Here is a 17,730-nt window from a genome sequence, read left to right on the forward strand (position 1 = left end):
TCAATCTCTCGTTCTAACGCTTTTATCGTTTCCTCTGCCTGGTTAGGTTCAGGACCTAGGATTGGGTTAAGGTTAGGGTAATGGTTAGGTTCAGGACCTAGGTGTCACGACTTCTGCCGAGGCTGCCTCCCCTCCTTGTTCGGGCAGGTTTCGGCGTTCGTCGTCACCAGCTTACTAGCTAATGCCGCTCCCGTTCTCATCACTCCACTTGTCTGGTCTTGTCTTGTCAATCACACACACCTGGTGCTCATCCCCTAATTAGTCTGTGTATAAGTGTTCCCTCTGCCCCCTTGTCTTTGTGAGTGATTGTTCTATGTGGGAAGAGAGTGGCTCGGTTGAGCTACGCTCTCGTTTATTTGCCAGGGTAGATTTTCCCCAGTGCCTTTACATTTCTTGTATTTCCTGAGACTGTGTTTGGTCAGGGAGGATTGTTTCCCCTGTACCTGTTTCGTTTGCCGCTGTACGGCACATTGTATGTCTGGAAGGAATAACTCTGCATCCTGTTATGTTGCTCCTGCGCCTGACTCCGTCCATCATTCACCACACTAGGGCTGGGTTAAGGTTAGGGTAATTAATCACTAGCTCTACTGTGCTTAATCACTGACCACTAAAATATTGTGTTATTGTTAAGCATATTATTAATAATAATAGGGAGGGAGGGTAGTTAGGAAATTAAGCCCCAAAGGTTCTTTGAAGAACCCTTTTAAAGAGTTCTTAGAATAACTTATAGGGTTCCCCCACAGTTTAAATTTGAAGAACCCCTGAAGGATCCTCCATGAACCTTTACTTTTTATAGTGTGGGCTAGTCGATCACCAAACATTTCTGTAGAAAAGCAACCGATAAAGGCTTGGGCTCCTATTTTTATTGTTCGTGTTGTGCTGTTGATGGTAGGTGCACTTGATTCAGAAGCCCTGTTGATGGTAGGTGCACTTGATTCAGAAGCCCTGTTGATGGTAGGTGCACTTGATTCAGAAGCCCTTTTGGCGGTAGGTGCACTTGATTCAGAAGCCCTGTTGGCGGTAGGTGCACTTGATTCAGAAGCCCTGTTGGCGGTAGGTGCACTTGATTCAGAAGCCCTGTTGGTGGTAGGTGCACTTGATTCAGAAGCCCTGTTGGCGGTAGGTGCACTTGATTCAGAAGCCCTGTTGATGGTAGGTGCACTTGATTCAGAAGCCCTGCGCACCAGGTATGCAAAGTGTTCCAATTTTGAACCATTTAATTTGTCGCAAAAGACAAACTCTGTTTACCCGGCGGACCGGGAGATCTGTTGGTAAATCGAGTGCGCCTACTGTGCTGGACAATCCGATAGCTCAAATCACAGCTTCCACGACCCCTGCCACAAAACAGTTTGATACTAGCCTGCAAAGATTGATACTAGCCTACGTGAGATTTCATAACTTTTAAAACCATGACCAGATTGAGACTGTCAAATAATACAGCAAAGATCTGCTGTTTTTATGAGTGAGTTCATGTCTAAGTGTTTATTCAGCTCTGTCACTGTTTTTATTCAACACTATTACAAAACATAAAACGTGCTTCTCTCTACTTCCCGTTGCGCTGCAGCAGCAATGAATGAGTAGTGTATCGATACCCTGCGTTTTTATTATTATTAGCAGCTCGTCGTGTCTATTTTAATATCAAGGAATATTTCACTTTCTCTGGTCAGAGGAACAGCATGAATTTGTGCATGAGGCAGATGCAGTGCGATTCGCCACCAGGTGGAAGATTGTGTCCCCTCTCTCTGGTCAGTCTCACCAGAGGAAAGGAAGGAGAGAGCAGGGGCCGTGAGAGGCGGACGTGGACCCTCTGCTGCTCTCTCCTTCCCTCCGCAGAGATTGCCGTGTTCAAAACAACAAGGAGCTCGGAAATCTCCGACTTCAGTTCATTCGAGACAACTGGGAACTCTGGAAAAAACGAGATCCGACTGAGAAAATATTTTGAACGGTCATTCAACTCTGAATTCCAAGTCGGAAACGTGGGTATCTTTCTAGAGCTCCGACTTTCCGACCAGAAGAACACTGACTTCATGATTTGAGTTCCTTGAGTTCCCAGTTATCTTGAAAACACCATGCCCATCAAATATAGGTAACATCAGTCCAGTAAAAAAAAAACTAAAAAAAATATATATAATAAGGTCTGAGAAGGACAATATAGCCAATATACTATGATAATACAGTGGGGAAAAAAGTATTTAGTCAGCCACCAATTGTGCAAGTTCTCCCACTTAAAAAGATGAGAGAGGCCTGTAATTTTCATCATAGGTACACGTCAACTATGACAGACAAAATGAGAAAAAAAATTCCAGAAAATCACTTTGTAGGATTTTTAATGAATTTATTGGCAAACGATGGTGGAAAATAAGTATTTGGTCAATAACAAAAGTTTCTCAATACTTTGTTATATACCCTTTGTTGGCAATGACACAGGTCAAACGTTTTCTGTAAGTCTTCACAAGGTTTTCACACACTGTTGCTTGTATTTTGGCCCATTCCTCCATGCAGATCTCCTCTAGAGCAGTGATGTTTTGGGGCTGTCGCTGGGCAACACAGACTTTCAACTCCCCTCCAAATATTTTCTATGGGGTTGAGATCTGGAGACTGGCTAGGCCACTCCAGGACCTTGAAATGCTTCTTACGAAGCCACTCCTTCGTTGCCCGGGCGGTGTGTTTGGGATCATTGTCATGCTGAAAGACCCAGCCACGTTTCATCTTCAATGCCCTTGCTGATGGAAGGAGGTTTTCACTCAATCTCACGATACATGGCCCCATTCATTCTTTCCTTTACACGGATCAGTCGTCCTGGTCCCTTTGCAGAAAAACAGCCCAAAAGCATGATGTTTCCACCCCCATGCTTCATAGTAGGTATGGTGTTCTTTGGATGCAACTCAGCATTCTTTGTCCTCCAAACATGACGAGTTGAGTTTTTACCAAAAAGTTATATTTTGGTTTCATCTGACCATATGACATTCTCCCAATCCTCTTCTGGATCATCCAAATGCACTTCAGACGGGCCTGGACATGTACTGGCTTAAGCAGGGGGACACGTCTTGCACTGCAGGATTTGAGTCCCTGGCTGCGTAGTGTGTTACTGATGGTAGGCTTTGTTACTTTGGTCCCAGCTCTCTGCAGGTCATTCACTAGGTCCCCCCGTGTAGTTCTGGGATTTTTGCTCACTGTTCTTGTGATCATTTTGACCCCACGGGGTGAGATCTTGCGTGGAGCCCCAGATTGAGGGAGATTATCAGTGGTCTTGTATGTCTTCCATTTCCTAATAATTGCTCCCACAGTTGATTTCTTCAAACCAAGCTGCTTACCTATTGCAGATTCAGTCTTCCCAGCCTGGTGCAAGTCTACAATTTTGTTTCTGGTGTCCTTTGACAGCTCTTTGGTCTTGGCCATTGTGGAGTTTGGAGTGTGACTGTTTGAGGTTGTGGACAGGTGTCTTTTATACTGATAACAAGTTCAAACAGGTGCCATTAATACAGGTAACGAGTGGAGGACAGAGGAGCCTCTTAAAGAAGAAGTTACAGGTCTGTATGAGCCAGAAATCTTGCTTGTTTGTAGGTGACCAAATACTTATTTTCCACCATAATTTGCAAATAAATTCATTAAAAATCCTACAATGTGATTTTTTTTGTATTTTTTCTCTCTCAATTTGTCTGTCATAGTTTACGTGTACCTATGATGAAAATTACAGGCCTCTCTCATATTTTTAAGTGGGAGAACTTGCACAATTGGTGGCTGACTAAATACTTTTTTTCCCCACTGTATATTAGGCCTAATGCACAAACCTAATTTTTATTAGGTTAATGTTACATTTTTTAAGTCATGTAAAAATAAAAAATTAATCAGAGAGGTACAGCTTGCTTTTTCACTGCGAAAGTAATCTTGACTCAGAAAAGGTTGGTTGGCCTAACCAAACTTTTTTGGTGAGAAAACCATCAGTCAGTTGAAAATGCGATGGAAACCCATTTAACTTGTATTTTGTATTCTGTACATGGGAATTTAACCGCAAAATGTATTGTTATGTGCACTACGTCATCACGCTCAGACCTTTATCTGGAACAAGTCAATTTGATGGAAACACATCTCTGGTGGGAAAATGCGCATATTGTTTTTATGCAGATTCTACAATATTCGCATGAAAATCTGTTGCCAATTGGATGGAAACCTAGATACTGACATTATAATCCTCACACAGTATTTATCTTTCTCTCTCTTGCTCTGTCTCTCTCTCTCTCTCTCTCTCTCTCTCTCTCTCTCTCTCTCTCTAATTAACAATGTCACAAATGTAAATAAAAATCATAAATCATATACTAGATTTGTATAACCTAACTAAGCTAAATGCTAACTATTGATTTATATTTAGTATAAGTTAGCTTTATATTGAAGATTCGGATGATGCACGTCAATACCTCTTCAACAGTATGGAGGACTAAAAGTGCCACAATTAAATAAATAAATACACCATTAAATAATTACTTAAATGTGTCATTAATTAATTAAATGTGTCATTAATTAATTAAAATTAGAATTAAATACATAAATGTGTAATTAAATGTATCATTAATTAATTCAAATACCGATTCATTTTATGTAAAATACATATATAATTATTTCACTATTTACATTTACATTTCATGGTCCTGCGTTGGAGTGATTCATGAATTACTTAAAACTGTCAAACTGACCCATCAAAAGTTGGTAGGCGGAACCTAACGCCTGATTGGTTACCCTCTGCATCAAGCCAAAACAAATCAATTCCGGATAATGGATTGATGCAGAGCTACTGAACACATTCCAATACACTGGGTGGCGCTATTCACCTCTACGTTGGTTTAGTTACACGGTTAAACAGTACTTTCATTGCAACGGCTAAAAATCAAGAGAAGACTCGGTCCTGCTAGCCCCAATGTTGAGACGCTGTGTGAGGTGCAGGACAAAATGTCTAAAAGTTGCCCGGAGCTGCTGAGAGAAGCAGCGAATTTGATTGAGGAAGCTCTGAGCAGAAGTCCAACGGCTCCCGCGGCACCGGTGACTCCGGCAGCTCAGTCACAGCAGATACCGGCCGCTCAATCACGTACACCTGTCCAAGGTAAGCTAAGTAATTTCATGTTAGCCAGGTGTGCTACTATTTAATGATTCGGGACACACGTGTAGGTTAAATTAGATCGACTCGAACATGTATTTGCATGCGGTATTATGATGCTTCGTGCGTGACACGTTTATTGTTAATGGGGGGAAGCATAAACCTAGCTAGTTCGCTAATCGGCTAAATGGTGTTAGCTGGCTTGAGCATCCCAAGATAGAAGTAGAGGCTGTTTTAGCTGACTGGTGACCATTGAGCTGTTACGTTTTTCTGTGTTGCAGCGGAGGTAGCAAGGCTCTTTGCGCCATATAACATTGGAGCCAGAAGGAATATGACGAGACGACCAGCACAAGTCCAAGTTAGCCGAAGAAGCTACACACACACTGTCTGTTGTTTGGCTGACCACAATGCGGATAAAATTCCAAGCGTACTGTTTAAAGCTGAACTTCTTACTTCAGGACTTGGAGAGCAAAAAGTAACATTTTCAGGTCAGTGCGAAACTAGGCATTTACCAAAAGTAAAAAAAGTTTGTACTGTCTGTGGCTTGTTGAAATTATTTGCATTTCTTTTTATAGTGACTCAAACTTAATTGGTGTTCATAGTGTCAATAATAGTTATCACAGGCTTATTTGCTTAATTTAAGGTGAGGTGAGTTATGATTTTGTTTTGTTTTTTTCTCCAGGGAATGACCACGATCCCATGGTTATAACAAATAAACTGATGGAAGTGTTTCCGAAGCTCCAACAAGGGGGAGGCTTTGAATTTCTAAAACTTGTAGGATCTACTCGCAGTCTAAATCTTGCGTTGCTTCAGTGTCCCAGCACTGGATACACCCTTGCCTATCTGAAAGATCCATCGACGATGATTGGACAGGCTACAATCTACATACGTCCACTTCAACAGGATCTACCCTTAGATTGTGTACATACATTTACAGAGACTTAGTTTAATACATAATCAAAACAAAGATTACTGGTGACTTTTAATCATTAATTAAAAGCCATTTTGTTGTTGTTGTTGTTGTTGTTGTTAGGAGAGCTCACGTCCTGCCTCTGGTCCAGTCATCCCCTGCATCACTTGTCAGAAGGAAGTTCCCTTTTCAGAGATGAAGCTGCACAGATTGAGCTGCAATGGGTATGTACTTCTTAAAGCAATGCAAGGGTAGCATAATTTATTTTCTTTGGGAATATGTCTCTCTTATTGTTGTGCACACAAATAAGCGAGTATGACCATCATTTCAATTGTGTTAACTTCAAGGACACCCATGCAGGAATCAGAAAGAGAACAAGAGGGAGGCCAAAGTGAAGAAAATGATAGTGAGACAGCCCTAGTCAGTGACAGTGTTCCAGTGAGGCCTGAAACATCAGCTGAGAGTGCAGTAGTACCGGCAGTGATTGTCAACGAGGAGTTGGATCGCAAAGAAACAGACAGTGGTTTGTGTCATCACAATAGTGTTGCTATAAGATTGTGTGTAACTGAAAAGTTAATAGAAAGATAACACCTGTAGGATATAATTAGATAAGATAATACAGTTACAGACAATTAATAACATGCAACTGGGTTTTTCTATTTTTCTAATATTTAGTTGTAGTTGTTTAGTAGTGCTGTTTTTATGTCAACTCAGCGTTGTGACAGGTTCTGAAGATGTTGGGTCTCACGTTTTGTCAGTGAAATGAACAGAATTTTCCTCCTGTTCTGTAGAGTGAGAGGATATCTGTATATGCAGGTAACATGCCAACTCACAATATGTCTCTCTGTAATAGATAACTTTATTGTTGTTGTTTGTTTAGAATGGAAGCTTATTAAAGAACCCACTCAAGCTGCCAAAGTTTTCAAAGAGAATCTGCTAAGGGAACATGCAACTGGGAAACCACTTAGAATGAAGATGGATGTAAGGGACTCTGAAGAGGACAGGGAACGGGAGCTTCTCTTATTCTATAAACAGCAGCAAGAATGGGCATGTCCACTTCATTGTACTCTGGTTGGTAAGTAATATAACATTTATAATATAAATACATCAGTACAGTTTATACCACTCAAGTAGCTTATATGTAATTGTTAAATGGGAGAATGGAATGCACAAAATTATATAATTGATAAAAATGTTATATGTATGTATGTGAATATTGTGCACAATATACTCTTGTTATCTGGAATAATCAATATTAAGGATGCTATTCTAGAATTACAGCCAATAGAAGTTTTTCTCCCTTTCTTGTTAAATGTTACCAAATCCAGTTACCTGTATTAGGCCGCCACTTTTTTTCCAGTGTTATTATCAGTATTTTATTTCAGGTGATGTTGCTATCGGAGAGGGAGTGATGCGGTACTTTATGACAACAATCATATCCAAACTCCAGTTTGGATTCAGTCTAGATCTTGGTAAGTATCTTACTAATTTTTTGAAGGTTAATCCATCTATAAATTGCAGAAATGTCTGTCTGTAGCGCATGTCTCTCAGTTAGTCCGATGGATTTCAAACTTGACAGGTGTCTTGCTCTGGTCACGAGTAAGTGCAGTGCCAAGTTTGACGACGTTTGGATAAACGCAAAAGATAGCGTTACATATATAGGTAAAAGAAGCACACATTGGCTTTTGCCGCTCTTGCTGCTTGCCATTCTCACACTGCATGCAACGCTGACTGAGCACCTGTTTGTGTCGTGACTCACTCTACACCGCCTCTCTCTATGCGCGCGCACACACACACACGCGTACACGTACGTTCTGGTGGTTGATGAACGCGGATATGTGCTGTTTAGCGGAGGGCCGGTGGGCAATGTTTTGTGTCAGGTAAGTCTGTAGTAGGGTATACAGGGGAATTGAATTTGAAGTGGTTTGGGGTCCTTCTGTAAGTCATTTTGGAGTAGGCTACAATTTGGTTTAAGTGAATTCTACAAGCAGCAATACCACAGGCCAAGTAATCGCCACTAGTATGATGTAATATATCTATCTATCTATCTATCTATCTAACTATCTATCTATCTATCATACATTTTTATTTAATGTATTTAAGAGGTTAATTGTTGTGACTTTATTCCCTGCTCTCTTGGTACTTTACAGGAGGAATGGGCCGAACACTGCTATTTGAGGGTGAACCTGACCATCTTGTTCCAGCAGCATCAGAGGCACTTATTGAAAGCAACCTCTTCCGGGTTGCAGGAAGGATGTTGGGCCACACCTTTCTGCATGATGGTCCCCATGTCACAGGACTAAGTCCTGCTGTAATTCATGTACTGTTCAATGGGGACCCTGAAATGGCTACTGTTGTTACAGAAGAGTGTCCTGATCTGCACATCAGGAGCATCATAGAACTGGTATGTAACCTAAAAGAAACTTTGCCATGTAAAAAAATATTGCTTGGGCAGATATAATAACTTGTATGGTCTTAATTCTAGCTTGAACATGAAGATCTTACACCGGAACAGAAGGACACAGTTTCAGATCTTTCCATGTCTTGGGATCTTCCGGCAGTCACCAAAACAAATCGGAGATGGCTACATAACAAACTTCTACTCCATGCAGTGAGTTCCTGCTGGTTAAGTGACAGAATTCATCGCTGTACTTGTTGAAATTATAGAATGTGTTGTGAACCCTGGCTTGTTATGTTAACACGAGAGTTTAAGTACTAGAGTTTTAATGGATTTTTATAAAGCACTTTATTGTGTTTATTAACATTTTTCCTACTGTGCCAACTTTTGTCAAATTTGGGTTAAGGATTTGGGCTGTAATATGGGTCGGTCTGTCTCTTAGGTCGTTGGGAGGACCATGCGCCAAATTAAACAGTTGAGAAAGGGACTGAAAGATGTGATGGTATGGCCCCTGCTGACATCTAGGCCGGATGTTGTACCACTTCTTTTCCCCAAAATGGCTGAAATGCAGTTCACACCCCAGGTAAGTCAGTAATTTAGTTATATTTGTGACTTAACTTGATGAATTTACGTGTATTTTCAATGACTGAGATGGATATTTTTCCATTTTCTAAGAATTTGATCTGCATAGTCCTTCACCAAAATAAGTTCTCCCTTTTTTTAAATTACAATTTTTGTTTTCTTTAAGATGCTCCTAGAAAAAATCACATGGCCAGTTGAGGACAGTGATGATGAAGACTTTGACTTAGACACCACCTGCCGCATCACTGGCTTTCTAAGGATGTTCATTGAAACAGGTATAAACCTTATTTTCTCTCTTTACAAATGCTTCTATGTCTCATGGATAGATATGATCAATTACAGTTGAACTAAATGTCTTTAATCCATTTTATGACTTTTAGCTTCATCAGGTACCCTGGCCCAGCTGCTGACATTCTGGGTTGGCTGGGAGATGCTTCCTCCTGAACTGAGAGTGGAGATTTCTGGGGGAACCCTTCCTACGTCCTCCACATGCTTTGAAACCCTAAAGCTGCCAGCTCATTTCAAACTCTACATGGACTTTGAGAAAGCACTTGTCGCTGCCATAAAAAGTACTGGATTTGGGCTTGTTTAAGTTTTTTCAGACGTCAATTAGGGCTGGGCAATATTTTAATATTATATCTATCGTGATATAAGACTAGATATCGTCTTAAGGTGCTTTTCCATTACCAGTACCTACTTGACTCGCCTCGCCTCGACTCGCTGTGCGTCCGTTTCCCATTGCAGATTTTAGGACGAGGCGAGTAGGTACCATGTAATGGAAAAGCACCATTAGATTTTGAAGAAGTGTAATATCGTTACATGGTAAGTTTAGTCTTTTCCTGGTTTCAAAGGCTGCATTACAGTAAAGTGATGTCATTTTCTGAACTTACCAGACTGTTCTAGCTGTTCTATTATTTGCCTTTTACCACTTAGTCATTATATCCACAATATGATAGTTATTTATCCGAAATCTAAATGTGGAAGATATTTTGTGAATGCACCAATTGTCAACCTTACAATATCGTTGCAATATCGACATCAAGGTGTTAGGTCAAAAATGTGATATTTGATTTTCTCCATATTGCCCAGCCCTAATGTCAATGCATACACAGTTCAGATGAATTGACACAAGTTCAGTGTCTTTGAAAACATTAACACACTGTGCAGTAGTTGACTTTTTTTTCTTCCATTTACTAAAATCAAACTGTTCTGCACCTTCAGTGCTAACAGTACAGCATTCATGTTAGTCATTCTGTGGACCATAATGAGACAGGAAGCTTCAAAGAAACAGCTTTTTTTCCTTTCTTTTAAAAGGAAAGTAAACTTTCAGTTTTTCCTTGCTTGTTCTAACACAACAAATAAAAACATGGGTTGGACATCAGTCTAAGATTCTTGATAACACTTCCACAGTCTCTACATATAGTCTAAGTGCATCAGTAACAGAAACTCCTGGAGCTGGCAAAATTGCAACCTCTTCATCTGAGAGCTCACGGGCCAGCTGAACCTCGGGGACTGACACAGTGCCTCGATGAAGGCAGTGAGGTCCGTTCCAATCGATCCCATATTCTTCAGGAACCTGAATGGATGACAAGCATAATCAGTCTTGTACTTAAAACTAGTTTGACATGTCCTTACACAAGATTGTTATTTTTGGTCACCAAGGCAGTGAGAAATGAAATGTTACTTATTCAGTTTTTTAAAATAATACAGCTTTGCATAGTATGCACTGTAGAAACTACAGCTCACAGGTTGATGTCTTTCCATAAGCGGGCTTCCTTCACCTTTCAAAGGGGCAGAGCTCCAAATTAAAAATACATTTAAATAATGCCCATATTATTATCTACTCACTTGGAACATGCACACCTCTTGCATTCAGGTGACCACGCATTAGCTTGTAGCCGGTGTTTGGATGACTTTGTGAATTTCACTTACAATACGGTCTAACTCCTCATCATTCACAGCTGAATAGAGATCTGTCTTTCTGTACAAACAAGAAAAACACAACATCAAGTAATGTTACCTTAAACGTCATATTCTTTCCGAGTGTATGAGAGCAGCAATTCATAAACAGAAAACTCATGAATTTAGTGTAAATACCTTAAACTGTATTGTTGCATGCGCCTCCTGATGGTCCTCTTTGACACACCGAACATCGCTGCAAATTTGAACTGCGGGAACTCCACAAAGAAGTTGATGCTCCAGAACTGCACTCGGTATGTCAAACGCCAAACGCCCCGGTCCCTGTGTGTGTTGGGCCTGAAGTGCCCTGGTACCAGAGAAGCGGTGGACAACTTCTTCTAGATTTGCAATCACTCTGTGGTCGATATCTTCGTCGGAAAGTGCGGAAATGACTCCAACAACTTCAATAAGTTCCTCTGCTTTACTAGCTACATGCTCTGGGTCAGCAGGTCCTGCTTCTACATCCTCTGCTAAGTTTAAAATGTCTCTAACCAACTCCCTGGAAAGTTCACGGAGATCCTCCATTGTCTCTATCCAGGTTGGCCTACTCTACTTCAGACCAAAGCAATGGATCAGACTAGATTCGCGTTAGCCCCGCCCACTGACTTTGATGGGTCAGTTTGACAGTTTTAAGTAATTCATGAATCACTGCAATGCAGGATCATGAAATGTAAATGTAAATAGTGAAATAATTATATATGTATTTTACATAAAATGAATCGGTATTTGAATTAATTAATGATACATTTAATTACACATTTATGTATTTAATTCTAATTTTAATTAATTAATGACACATTTAATTAATTAATGACACATTTAAGTAATTATTTAATGGTGTATTTATTTATTTAATTGTGGCACTTTTAGTCCTCCATACAACAGAACATGCCAGAATGATATAAGTGACATATTCTAAATCAGCTCACGATAATGAACAAGCTCTGTTCCGTTTTCAAAAAGTGACCAGTGGCGGCTCCTGAAAAAATTCTCAGGGGGGGCAATTTTTCTGATGATTTAGGTGACCTACACACATTTAAAAAAAGATATGTCCAGCAACAACATGAAGACAGGGGCAGCATATAAGTCAATACCAGAAGCATTTATTGACTGATCTCAAAAGTGTTGGCTTACCAGGGTTGGTGGAGCCCTCAGTTTCATCTTTGCCTCGCAAAGCTAACTCAAAACTCCGCAAAACTTCACACACTGGATTAGCCAGCTGAGGATGTGGCGGTTCTTGCTAATGTCGTAGTAAATATATTTGTTATAGTGAATATGGAATATGATATGTTGAGTAAAATGTTGTGCTAAGATCTATTTAGGTCAGGAGCTGGTTATAAGTTCTGTTCCTATCCAATAACAATGGACAAAAGGGTCCTATCTTGTCAGCCTTGTCAGCAGGTGGCCAAGGACAACACCCACGCCATAGGCCTCTCAGTTCTTCCAACTCACGAGTTCTTGCTCTGAGGACACACACACACACACACACAAACACACACACACACACATCATCACTGTTAAACAAAAACACACACACACACACACACACACACACACACACATCATCATCATCACTGTTAAACACACACACACACACACACACACACACACACACACAAAAATCCCCTCTCTTAGGCTGAACATTTGAAGACAGAGAACCCGACTCAGAGCCAATGCAACAGTGACAGTAGCCTGGAGGGGACCTCGCCCAACTCATCAGGACCAATCAGAAGATCAGAACTACTAGATTCAACCTACTTCATTTATTGCATAAAATGTCTGCACACAATGTTTCGGGGCTCTCTTCAGATAATAATAATAATAATAATAATATGCTATTTAGCAGACGCTTTTATCCAAAGCGACTTACAGTCATGCGTGCATACATTTTTGTGTATGGGTGGTCCCGGGATCGAACCCACTACCTTGGCGTTACAAGCGCCATGCTCTACCAGCTGAGCTACAGAAAGTGGATACTCATGGATGCGCATCGCAATTGTAAAATGTCAACACAATTGGAGACACCACGTCATTTTTGGAGACATGTTATTGACAGTAAACTATTGTAGATGCGACTGCTAACTAAATAAAACATTTTAGCTGGCTAGCTAATCATCTTAGCTAAATGTGGGGCAAACAATTCAGTTATTTACCGTTAATTTGAGGGATTGGGGTGAAAGAAATCGAGTTACATAGTGATACTTTACGATATACTGTATTGACAATATCGCAATATTTTAGCGCTAGTTGGCTGTACCTGCACCAAAACACCATTATTGTTCCTTCATAGCTTGTTCTCAATCTTTTCACATTGGGAGCCAATTTGTTTTCAGCACTTTCATTTCCATGACTGATCAAAACTCGTTCTCATGGCTTTCTGATCCCTCTGCAACAGACATATGGTGCGCAATAAAATCACAGTATCGAATCGCAATACGTATAGAATCATGAGACTCGCAATGCATATATCTTATCGTGAGGTTCCTGGCAATTCCCAGCCCAAGTTCATTTGCCACAACAAATCTCTTCGCTAGCAAACGCGATGTCTTCTCCAAAACGGCAATGTGTCTCCAGCAATGTTTACTTTTTTGACGTTCTATGGCATCTCCACTTTCCAAGCATATATGACCACATGTAATATTTTGGTAAGTGATGCAAATAGTGAACTATGTAGGGCCAGGATGTAAAATATATGTAGCTGCAGCAATTTCTCTTATCTGATATGGTAAGTAATGGGGCTTAATGTATAGCTCCCTAAGAGTTTGACGAACGGGTCCGTGCACACGATTCCAGATATCTTTACCTCTGAATAAACTGCCTTTATTATACCATATCCACCCTGTCCAAAGTCTCTACTTGGTCTCAGTTCTCCAGTAAACTTGTGATTATCAACACTAACCTCATCGTTGTGGCGGCGGACAGCTAGCCTGTATCCCTCATCCAGTTGAGTGGCAATGTTATTTTTTCGTTCAGTACCAATTTTTGGAAAATCCTCGGGTGTAGGACTTTCCGCCTTTAGTAGAAACCTGTTGAATTATTAAATTTGGTTTGGGAGGTCCTAATTGTTTCGTTGCCAATTTATCTTCATTTGTTCGCAGACAAAAAGGAACTTCTTTCAAAGACACAATCGAGTTGTTACGTTCATGGTTACGTTACGTATGACGAAAGCGCGTAAGTGCAAGCCCTCAGACACCCATAGAGATTGTATTGAAAGCTCTGAAATTTGAAAAAAATAGATTTTACATGGGAGTCTATGACAGACTTCTGGGCGATTTTCAACCTGACTGAAATTGCCCCAAAAGGGGGGAGCCATTTGAAGCATGACTTTAGCCCCCTGATTGGACATTTAGTGGCAGTGTGGCACTGTGGCAGATCAGACGTCTAGATTACAACACTGATAACTACTGTTGCCGTGATATAATTGATTAGAAAAAAAAATCCCTTATTTTTCCCGTTTGGCAGTGCGTCGCCCATATCGCCCTATTGAACACACCGCCCCTGAAAGTGACTATAGTCATTTCAATGGCAGATTCTCTGTGTACTTTAAGTTTACGGACCTTCTTAAAAGTGCATTTGTTAACTGAAAAACTGAAATAGCTTTGCAACCACACGACATAGAACTCTCAAACCAACTGTAATATGTTCAGGGACAATCAACGGTAATTAGTTTACTTTGGCTATTTTCTATCCATTTAAATTGTATACATAAAAAATACTTCCTTCAAACGTCAATAACTTCCACCCAATAATAAGCCCCCTCCCCGGGGCTTGGCCCACCCTCCCTGGGGAAGCCACAGACCTCCCTGGCCCTCTGGAGCTCTCTCATTCAATGAAATGAAGTGTGGATAAAAGGCTGGAGTAACTACGAGTCTCTTAAAGGGATAATCCACCCAAACCACTAATTCCTATGATTAACAGTGTTAAATAACACTAGTATGTGAAAACAATATTTTTGTGAACAAGTGTTTCATTTTGTCGCTATACCAAGGTTTGTAGCAACATTTGAAAATTGTGGTGGAAATCTGTTGCAGCTCAAGTCGTCCACAATGCAAGGCTACGCTGTTTAGATTGAGCATACCTAAACAAAATATATACTTTGTCATGACAATATGAACATATGAACATATGGATGTGTTCTAGACAAGTATGCCCATACCATATATTGGCTGATTTGACAATCTGGAGTCCAGGTTGTTTTAAAAGCATTATGAAATGTGATAGTGTGATATCCCCTATCTCCAGTGACTAGAACCATGTAGCTACGATGTGTTTCTACACAATTTCCTGACCACTTAGAATTTAAAGCATGCGGGAAAATTGTAATTTTTGTAAACATACATTTACATTTTAGTCAGTTAGCAGACACTCTTATCCAGAACGACTTACAGGAAACTGTCATGGTCAAAGCATATTGATACAACAGTAGCTAAGATGGGGAGAAATATGTCCATAATTAAACGCTGTTCTGCCTTTTTAACAACAGTATCAACAAGGCAGGTCCTACAGGCGCTAGTTTTGTCTTACCTAGACTACTGTTCAGTAGTGTGGTCAGGTGCCACAAGGAGGGACTTGGGAAAACTACTGTTGGCTCAGAACAGGGCAGCATGGCTGGACCTTAAAAGTACACGGAGAGCTAACATTAATGACATGCATGTCAGTCTCTCCTGGCTCAGAGTGGAAGATAGATTGACTTCATCACTGCTTGTTTTTTAAAGAGGTGTAGACAAGCTAAATGTACCGAGCTGTCTGTTTGGAATTCTGGCACACATGCCCCACGAGACATGCCACCGGAGGTCTCTTCACAGTCCGCAAGTCCAGAACAGACTACGGGAAACGCACAGTACTACATAGAGCCATGACTACATGGAACTCTATTCCACATCATGTAACTCAGTCAAGCAGTAAAATAAGATTTAAAAAAACGGATTAAACTACACTTTATGGAACAGCGCGGACTGTGAAGAGACACACCCACAACGTCTTCATCGACATGGCCAAGGCTTTCGACTCTGTCAACCACCGCATTCTTATTGGCAGACTAAATAGCCTTGGTTTCTCAAATGACTGCCTCGCCTGGTTCACCAACTACTTCCCAGATAGAGTTCAATGTGTCAAATCGGGGGCCTGTTGTCTGGACCTATGGCAGTCTCTATGGGGGTGCCACAGGGTTCAATTCTCGGGGAGACACTTTTCTCTGTGTATATCAATGATGTCGCTCTTGCTGCTGGTGACTCTCAGATCCACCTCTACGCAGACGACACCATTTTGTATACATCTGGCCCTTCATTGGACACTGTGTTAACAAACCTCCAAACGAGCTTCAATGCCACACAACACTCCTTCCGTAGCCTCCAACTTCTCTTAAACACTAGTAAAACTAAATGCATGCTCTTCAATCGAACGCTGCTGGCACCCGCCCACCCGACTAGAATCACTACTCTCGGCGGGTCTGACCTAGAGTATGTGGACAACTACAAATACCTAGGTTTCTGGTTAGACTGTAAACTCTCCTTCCAGACTCACATTAAGCATCTCCAATCCAAAGTTAAATCTAGAATCTGCTTCCTATTTCGCAACAAAGCCTTCACTCATGCTGCCAAACATGCCCTCGTAAAACTGACTATCCTACCGATCATGACTTCGGCGATGTCGTTGACAAAATAGCCTCCAACACTCTATTCAGCAAATCGGATGTAGTCTATCTCAGTGCCATCCGTTTTGTCACCAAAGCCCCATATACTACCCACCACTGTGACCTGTGTGCTCTTGTTGGCTGGCCCTCGCTACATATTCGATGCCAAACCCACTGGCTCCAGGTCATCTATAAATCACTGCTAGGCAAATCCCCTCCTTATCTTAGCTCATTGGTCACCATAGCAACACCCACCCGTAGTATGCGCTCCGGCAGGTATATCTCACTTCAATGAATCCGCTTAATGGGTTTAGACCAAAAACACCACTTAATTTCCTTATGAGATTTTAGGATGATTAGCGGAGTGGTCGCTACAACCTGGACTCAGGGGTAGACATAACATAGTAAATGTAAATCTGAGAACAACCAATTAGTATAATATGTTACATTTCATATGGTATGGATTATTTTGTGGATGGCCATCATCTATTTAGTATGATATGTTATCAATAAAAATTTGTACAAAATATTACGAATTTGCTAAACGTATGATATGTTACTAATTCCAACAACGTTAGCTAGGTGGACGGTGGCTAACGCTAACATTAGCTAGGTGGTTAAAGTTAGCTAGGCTTAGGAGTTAGGTTAAAGGGTTAGCTAACATGCTAATTAGTTGGGGTTAAGGTTAGGGTTAGGAGTTAGGTTAAAGGGTTAGCTAACATGCTAATTAGTTGGGGTTAAGGTTAGGGTTAGGAGTTAGGTTAAAGGGTTAGCTAACATGCTAATTAGTAGGGGGTTAAGGTTAGGGTTAGGAGTTAGGTTAAAGGGTTAGCTAACATGCTAATTAGTTGCAAAGTAGCTAAAAGTAGTAAGTAGTTGCAAAGTTGCTAATTAGCTAAAGTTGTCCTTGATGAGATTTGAACATGCAACCTTTGGCTTCCTAGATGTTCGTTATACGCCTGACCAACCACCCTACTTTTATTTTTGTTGCTTTAAGCAGTGGCGACCCATCATTCAGGGCAGGAGCGGAGCCCCACCTGTTTTGAGCCCCACCTGTTAAAAATAACCAGTTTGCCTGTTTTGCATGTAATTCTGGCATTAATTCTTTTCACATATCAGTTTAGCAAACAATGTAAAAAAATATATAATTGAGTTAATAA

General features: G+C 40.8%; 1 protein-coding gene across 3 annotated transcripts; it reads left to right on the top strand.

The window, feature by feature from the left end:
* Positions 1-4,717: 4,717 nt before the first annotated feature.
* LOC121555668 (G2/M phase-specific E3 ubiquitin-protein ligase-like) lies at positions 4,718-10,044 on the top strand. Of its 3 annotated transcripts, XM_045219596.1 has the most exons (12): positions 4,722-5,095; positions 5,371-5,577; positions 5,772-6,010; positions 6,123-6,223; positions 6,347-6,522; positions 6,880-7,074; positions 7,385-7,471; positions 8,150-8,403; positions 8,485-8,610; positions 8,840-8,980; positions 9,146-9,254; positions 9,360-10,044. In XM_045219596.1, the coding sequence occupies exons 1-12, from the start codon at positions 4,945-4,947 to the stop codon at positions 9,569-9,571; spliced, it is 1,998 nt and encodes a 665-aa protein (XP_045075531.1). In that variant the 5' UTR covers positions 4,722-4,944; the 3' UTR covers positions 9,572-10,044. The 3 variants fall into 3 exon arrangements, with proteins under 3 accessions (XP_045075532.1, XP_045075531.1, XP_045075533.1); XM_045219597.1 differs by lacking the exon at positions 5,772-6,010 and having other exon boundaries at positions 4,718-5,095; positions 6,360-6,522; XM_045219598.1 differs by lacking the exons at positions 4,722-5,095; positions 5,772-6,010 and having other exon boundaries at positions 5,491-5,577.
* Positions 10,045-17,730: the final 7,686 nt, after the last annotated feature.

Source organism: Coregonus clupeaformis, unplaced genomic scaffold (assembly GCF_020615455.1).
Source record: "Coregonus clupeaformis isolate EN_2021a unplaced genomic scaffold, ASM2061545v1 scaf2518, whole genome shotgun sequence".
Taxonomy (NCBI): Eukaryota; Metazoa; Chordata; class Actinopteri; order Salmoniformes; family Salmonidae; genus Coregonus; species Coregonus clupeaformis.